We start from the raw sequence: 6,817 nt of genomic DNA on the forward strand, positions 1-6,817 counted from the left end.
CTGCCGTGGCAGGGTCGCGGTCCCCGCCCAGGACGCAGACGCGGCTTCTGGAAAAACCCAAATCTTTAATTTTTCTCCTTGCCTGGCGCGGCCCAGACTCGAGACACCTGAGCTTCACAAACACGACACAAACGTCACCCCCGGAACCGCTGGGTTAAGTGCGGGCAGGGGAGGCCCCCACGACACCCCTCAAAGTGCATCACAGACCGGTCCCCACAAGTCCATGGGCTGACAGGCAGGGCGGGCGGCCCCCCGCAGGGACCCCTCGAAGTGCATCACAGACCGGCCCCCACGTGGCCCCGACAAGGCCGTGGGCCGGCAGGCAGGGCAGGCGGCACCCCCCACCCGGGGACCCCGGGCCACGGGGCCAGCCACTGAGGTTTAGTGCAAAAGGCTGGTTTCTTCAGAGGCACTTTGAGTGGTGGGACCTCCCCCAAGCCTCGGGGGGGTCCAGGGTCACCAACTTCCCCCACCATCAAGAAGCAGACCCTGTGGCGGGAAGAGCCCTGGGCTGGGGGCGGCGGCAGCTGCTTTCCTCCCCGGCGGAGTCCCCGGGCCGCGGCGCCAGCGGGCGCTCAGTCCAGGAAGCGCTGGCACGCCTTCTTCCAGCGGCAGGCCGTGCACCACAGGTCCCGCCGCTCCAGGCCGTACACCTTCCGGCACTTCTTGGCATCGCCACGGGGCTTCCTGGGGGGGATACAGAGGAGACACGGGCTGATGCCAGGCCACACTCCGTGCCCCCCCCTCCCCCGCACACCTGCCCCGGCCCCTCCCCACACACGCACCTCAGGTTGGCACCAAGCTTGGAGGGCAGGGTTGGCACACAGGTCCTGACAGTGGTGGGCTGTGGCTCTAGGCGGATGGGGGCCAGACAGCCCTGAAAGGAGACACAGCTGTGTCCTCTCCCCCATCCCGAGTACCCTGAGACTCACCCGGAGCGGCTGCCTGTGGCCTCACCCACCTGGTAGGTGTCGTCACCGTGGCACACCTCAGGGGGTGCCCCAGAGCTCAGCACGGGGACCGGGGGCAGGGCCAGCGGGCGCAGCAGGCGGGACAGGGTCGGGGGCTCTGGCAGGTCCAGGCGGGGGAAGGCGGGTGGTGCAGAGGCCGTGGGGGACGCAGGGGACAGGCTGGACAGCCCGTCGGCCAGCACATCCATCTCTGTGTAGTAGAAGTCCTCCTCCCCGTCGCTGTGCTCCGGCTCCGCCTGCCGCCTGCTGGGGACACGGCGGGTGCGAGCTGCAGCCCTCGCCCCACCTGGCTTGGCCCCCCCTCCCCCCCCACCGGCCGGCCCTGCCGCACCCCAGGTGCACCAGGCGGATGTGTCTCTGCATCCCGGAGGCCGTGCTCAGCACCTTCCCACACCTCTTCCACAGACACTGGAACAGGACCTGCACTGAGCTCTGGGTGACAAGGGCTGGTGGTCAGGCCCCGCCGCCGCGTCCACCCCGCCCTGGGGACCGCCTCAGGCTCACCTTCCTCTTCCTTGGGGCAGGTTCCCCAAACAGGAAATGGGCTGCCTCAGAGGGCAGCGGGGGCGAGGGGGTCGATGGAGAGCACGGGTCACCGGCCGGATCCCAGCCCCAGTCTCCGCTGCTGCCACTGCTGCTGGCGCTGTGCCGGGGCCGCCCCAGGGCCTCCTTCCAGGGCTCCGGGCCAGGCTCTGTGGGGACACGCCAGCACCCGTGGTAGGACTTTGGTTCAGGCTGCACTATGGGAGCTGCCCCCGCAGGCCCTTCACTCTAAGCCTGGGAGCACAGTCCTTTGGAGGAGGCAGTGGCCGGGAGCAGCCGGCCCTCACCGCCTGCAGACTGGCCTTCCCGGCCCAGGGACGGGTACACAGACATCCCATGTGGGGAGATGCCTGGCCAGCCGGGTGGAAACGGACAGGTCACAGGCCCACAGGCCTGGGACACTGGCTCTGGCCTCAGAGGCACTGGGGGTCCTGATGTCTGTCTTGGGCCTCAAGAGGTCTATGTAGATGGTGTGAGTCCAGGCAAAGGGGTTCTGCTTGCCCCAGGGCGTGGGCAACTCTAGGGGCCCGGAGAGACAGGGGTCCTGCCCTCCCTACCCAGGCCAGGTGTCGCATGTCGCAGTCTCACCTGGGGCCCCCAGCAGGAGGGGGCTGGTGGACAGACTCGTGAGGGCAGCTGCAGCCATGACCTCATCCAGTCGGGACTGTCCGGTGGGGGCCCTGGAAGAGATGCGGGTGGTGTCCAGAAAGTGCTCAGGCTCCTCCCCTGGCCCAGCACACGTGCAGGCCTGGGCACTTGTGTGTGTGTGTGTGTGTGTGTGTGTGTGTGTGGTGCGCCAGCTCCCTCCCTCCAGGCGCTGGGCTAGAGGCCCGTCTCCACCCCCAGCTCTGGTTACACAGCGCCAAATCTCCAGGAACCAGCAGAAACAGCGCCTGGGCTGGGGTCTCCGTGAAGCCTGACTTCTCTTCAGCCCGGGCTTTGTTCCACGGGGGTCCTTCAGGCCCAGGAGCTGGACAGGGGTCTGAGGCCCCACCTCCTGGCCCAGCGCAGGCCAGGCCAGCCCCGGCCCTCCCCCTACACAAATCGCAGTTGTGCAACAGCAGCTGTGGGCCTGCGCCAGGCCTGGGAGGGAACAGCCAGCAGCCGCCAGGGGAGACTGGGCTCCAAGCGCAAGCCGGTCCCCAGGCCCCAACAGGCCAGGCCGGAGCCCGCCTCTACCTGAGAAGCTTTGGGTGTGGGGCACCCCGGCTTCTAGGCAGGGCTAAGAGATGGCAGTCAGAAGCCCTAGGACTCCTGGACCTTCGGCCTCACGTCAGCGGGCAGGCTCTAGTGCACGGAGACTGACCCGGGCCCCTCCCAGCTCTAAACTCTGGCCCCCAGAGCTGGGGGGCACCGGGGGCACAACATATTGATAATTTCTGCTCCACTCCTACGGCGCCGGAGAGTTGGGGAAGGGGGCAGAAACCCGCGGCCGAAGCCCCCCACGCCCCGTGGGGTGGGGTTCGAGAAGGCACGTGCCCGCGCCCCACCCACCACCCCTGCGCCCACCAGCGCACGTGTGCGCACGCCCACCTCGGCCTGGCGCGCCGGACCCTGGCTCACCTCTGCGCTGGCACCGGGATGTGCGCCGACGGCTTCCGGGGCCCCACCGCCGCCCCCGCCCACGTCCCGGGGGCCCCTAGGTCGGCGGCCCGCGGCTCCGGCTCCCGAGGCGGCACGAACTCCAAGCCCGCAAAGCCGCCGCCCACGGCAGGGCCCTGCGGAAGGGGCAGGCTCAGCGCAGGCAGCGGCGCGGCGGACGGGGGGGTTCCCGGCCCCCGCCCCCCCCACCGGTTGCGGCCGGTGGGGACGGCGCGGCCCCGCCCCCGGCCCCGCCCCCGGCGCGGTGCGGCGGGAATTGCCCCCGGGGCCGCCCGGCCCGGCCCGGCCCTGCCAGGCCCGCGGACACGCGCGGACCGCCACGGCCGCCCCCGCCGCCCCGCCCCCGGGGGCCCGAAGTTTGTGCAGCCCCGACGCCATCTTTGCGGCGAGGGAGTTGGGTCGGCGCCCCGTCCCCCGGTACCTGCGGCGCCGCGGGCACCGATACGGACGCGGCCGCGGGGTCCCGGCCGGCGGCACGGGGCGGGGGGCGCCCGCAGGCCGGAACGGGCGGCGGAGGGCGCTCGGCCTCCATGGCCGGCCGGCCGGGCGCCGAGGCTGCAGCGGCGAGGGCGGACGCTCGGGACACGGCCCCCAGGCCGGGCCGGGCCGGGCTGGCGGGGCCGCCGACCCCCGCCCTCGATCGGCCGCCGCCCGCGCCGCGCGGCCCGGAGGCTGCCGGCCGGCCACGCCCCCTCCGCGCGGCTCGCGCGCCCCGCCTCGCGGCCCCGCCCCCGGCGCACGCCCATTGGCCCGCGCGACGTATCAACATTCCGAGGTGGCCCGCGGCCGCGCCAGCCGCGCTCCCATTGGCTCGCGCCCCCAGGCCCTGCCCCGAGCCGGCCGCAGCCGCGCGGCCTGCAGAAAGGGCCGCGCTCGCGGCGCCGCGAGTGCGGGTCGGCCCCTCGCCCCTGGGAGCCCGGGCTGCCCGTGCGCCCCCACCGCCGGGCAGGGCCGGCTTTCCTGCGGGTCTCGCTGCGCGCAGAGCTGCCGGATCCCGGGAAGGGGCCGCGTCTCCTTGGCGGGCTTCCCGGGAGCGGGTTATTCTGTAACGCACGACTGCCCACCCACCCGCGTGCCTTATGTAACGCCGGGGCCCGGGCGGCGGAGCCCTGCCCCGGTGTTCAGGGTCCAAGTCCCACCCCGGGGCGGTCAGCTCGCGGGCCGGCGGCAACACGCGCTAAGACCGACTTGGCCCGGGAACACCACCCCTAGCACTTGCCTCCCTTCGCCACAGTCTTCCGGAACTGACCAGCCGAGCCCACGCTTCGGGCGACTGGGCCCAGACACCCCGGGCAGGAGGGCCCTTCCAGACACTCCTGCCAACCTGCCCGGGCCTTCCAGAAAGGCAGGCTGTGAGGCGCGGCTGTACCGACCTTCCTAGGCTGCGGATTTATTAAGACCTTGGGAGAGTCCAAGAGGCCACGGCAGCCAGGACCCCCAGGGACCTCACGGGCTGGAAGATTTGGGATCTGGACTTTGTGCTGCCAACTCAGGGCGGGGCGGGGGTGGGGGCAGGGAATGGGGGATGGGCGCTACTTTGGAAGGAGGAACTCTGTGCTGGGTTGTTCAAGGCAGATGGGGAGTTGGAGACCCCAGGTTGAGGCCGGGGAAGCCAGGAGCCTCCACGCCCTGCAGAGGTGCGCTCCTGCTAACAGCCAGAGCTGGAGGGCTCCAGGTGCTCCGTGGGAGGGTCCCCATCTCCTGGATACTCTCATACACGTCTTCAAGGAGGCCATCATCCTTGCCCAGGCCCCTGAGTGGGAGGGTCTTATAGGACTGGTCACTTCCCAGAGGCGGAATTACTCCCCTCCCCTTGGGGTCCAGCTGGTCTGGGGCAGGTCCTGGGTCCCTCTTCTTAGGCTTTCTGACTCTGGAGTACAGGATGTCAACCTGGGGGAGAGGAGGCCAACCCGAGGAGGGGTCAGCACCGTCTACTCCTTCAAGGACCTGCACAGCCCTACCCACCCTACCCCATCCCCTCCAGTTTACCTGGGCAGCTGGGGTCAGCTCCGCCTTCCCCTGCCCCAGGCTTTGGGTGCCTTCTTCTGTTTCCTTGAGCTTCTGGAAACAAGCATACTCAGCCACCTCCGGTCTGGCCTCAGGCCCAGGCCTCCCATAGCTGCTTGTCAGCCGTGCCCCTGCCCATACCACGGGGTTGGCTGCCAGGCTGGCCCTGGGGATTGCAGCCAGCCCCACATTGGAATAGGTGGCCTCAGGGCAGACGGAGGGTAAGGAGGCAGCCGGCATTGCCCGGGGCAGTTCCCAGTGTGAGAAGGCTGCCAGGGGTCTGCTGGTGCTTCTAGACACGTCCAGCCACTGTGGGCGCAGGATATCCATGCTGGCAGGCCGTGGGCCTAGGGGTGGGGTCAAGACAGAGGTTACTGGGGCGGGGGGCAGGGAACCGACTGGGGAACCCCAGAGCAGTTCCAGGGGGCCAGCCCCACCCATCACCCAGGCCCGGTTCCTCCTGGCTTGGCTCACCTCGGCAGCCTCTGGGGCCCCGGTACAGCTCATGCAGTCTGGTGTCCGACTTGCTGAGGGTGCAGAGGTGTTGTTGTCTCAGCAGGGACTGGGGGCAAGGAAGGTTGGTCTTGGTCCTGTGGTGGCCCCGCCCCAGCCCCAGGGACAGCCTGATACTCACTGCTTCTGCTGGCATCACACCACTCCGGGGGCTGGCCTGCCGCCTCTGCACCGGCTTCCTGGAGGCAAGAGTCTCATCAGGCCAGGGAGGCAGAGATGCCGGCTTTTGGTACGAGGCCCGGTAGGGAGGCTCATGCAGAGAACCAAGCCTGCTCGGAGCCCTGCCCCACACCAAACCCAGGCCAGGGATGGACATACCTGTGGCAGGTGGCGCACAGTGTCCACAGCCAGAGGAACAGGACAAGGCACCCAAGGACCCAGAGGGCAGGAGGGGCTGAGAGCACCTGTGGCCCCATCCCGTGAAGCCACAGGTAGCCCTGGGGGTGAGAAGACAGGGGTGCTGGGGCGGAGAGGCTGGGCACCTACCTGGCAGCCCCCAGCTGCCCCTCAAACTGCGGGGCTGTCTCCGCCCCCTGGGGCACTGACTCAGCACACAGGAAACTGGGCTCCGCGGCCCCTCCCTCCTGCAGAAGCACAGAGCCAAGCCCTGGCAGACACCTTCCGCCTCCGGAGGGGGGCTCTTAGTGACATGGATGGAGGTGTGCTCTGCTTGGCGCCAAGTACCTGAGTGGGCCAGGCTGACCCAGATGGCAACCTCGCAAGGCCGTGAGGAAGGGCAGGGGAGTTGCCTGCTGTGGTCACCATAACCTAAACATGGGGCCTAGGAAGGCCCTGAGGTCACACCCCTGGCCCTCTGAGACACAGGCCAGTCTCAGGCAGCGCTCCCCCAGTCGTCCACTGCAGAGCTGGGTTCCAAAGGGGCTGCAAAGGCAGGGGTGGGGTCGGGAGCAGGGAAAGGCTGCTCTGGCCAGACTCCCCCCAGCTCCGCTTGTCCCCGGCTCTCCGCCCTCCCCTCCAACTGTCCCTGCCGTTGCACTGCGTTCTTCCTGGGATCTTAGCAGAGCTGCTGGGCTGGGGTGTCTCCAGACACAGCGCCCAGTCCGCCCAGACCCAGGGAGCGGGCTTACCTCAGAAGATGGTCTGGGCTGCCCAACCTGGTCCTCCCAGACCCCAGCCCTCAGCTGCCCCCAGAAGGGCACTGTGGGGTGTGGGGACCCGAC

General features: G+C 69.6%; 2 protein-coding genes across 5 annotated transcripts; both read right to left on the minus strand.

Moving 5' to 3' along the window:
* Nucleotides 1-45: 45 nt before the first annotated feature.
* Nucleotides 46-3,745, minus strand: SLC2A4RG (SLC2A4 regulator). 4 transcript variants are annotated; one of them, XM_080814607.1, is made up of 8 exons: nucleotides 3,538-3,745; nucleotides 3,078-3,232; nucleotides 2,103-2,194; nucleotides 1,476-1,663; nucleotides 1,303-1,379; nucleotides 962-1,214; nucleotides 786-877; nucleotides 46-687 (listed from the first exon to the last, which is right to left on the minus strand). In XM_080814607.1, the coding sequence occupies exons 1-8, from the start codon at nucleotides 3,646-3,648 to the stop codon at nucleotides 576-578; spliced, it is 1,080 nt and encodes a 359-aa protein (XP_080670733.1). In that variant the 5' UTR covers nucleotides 3,649-3,745; the 3' UTR covers nucleotides 46-575. The 4 variants fall into 4 exon arrangements, with proteins under 4 accessions (XP_080670733.1, XP_080670732.1, XP_080670731.1 ...); XM_080814606.1 differs by having other exon boundaries at nucleotides 962-1,217; XM_080814605.1 differs by having other exon boundaries at nucleotides 1,303-1,403.
* A 730-nt stretch (nucleotides 3,746-4,475) lies between these two features.
* Nucleotides 4,476-6,152, minus strand: LIME1 (Lck interacting transmembrane adaptor 1). Its single transcript, XM_080814658.1, has 5 exons — nucleotides 5,955-6,152; nucleotides 5,758-5,815; nucleotides 5,598-5,685; nucleotides 5,106-5,470; nucleotides 4,476-5,006 (listed from the first exon to the last, which is right to left on the minus strand). Exons 1-5 carry the CDS (start codon nucleotides 6,050-6,052, stop codon nucleotides 4,683-4,685), a joined length of 933 nt encoding a protein of 310 aa, XP_080670784.1. The 5' UTR covers nucleotides 6,053-6,152; the 3' UTR covers nucleotides 4,476-4,682.
* Between the last annotated feature and the right edge of the window lie 665 nt (nucleotides 6,153-6,817).

This window comes from Martes martes (genome assembly GCF_963455335.1).
Source record: "Martes martes genome assembly, chromosome: 9".
Lineage (NCBI taxonomy): Eukaryota > Metazoa > Chordata > Mammalia > Carnivora > Mustelidae > Martes > Martes martes.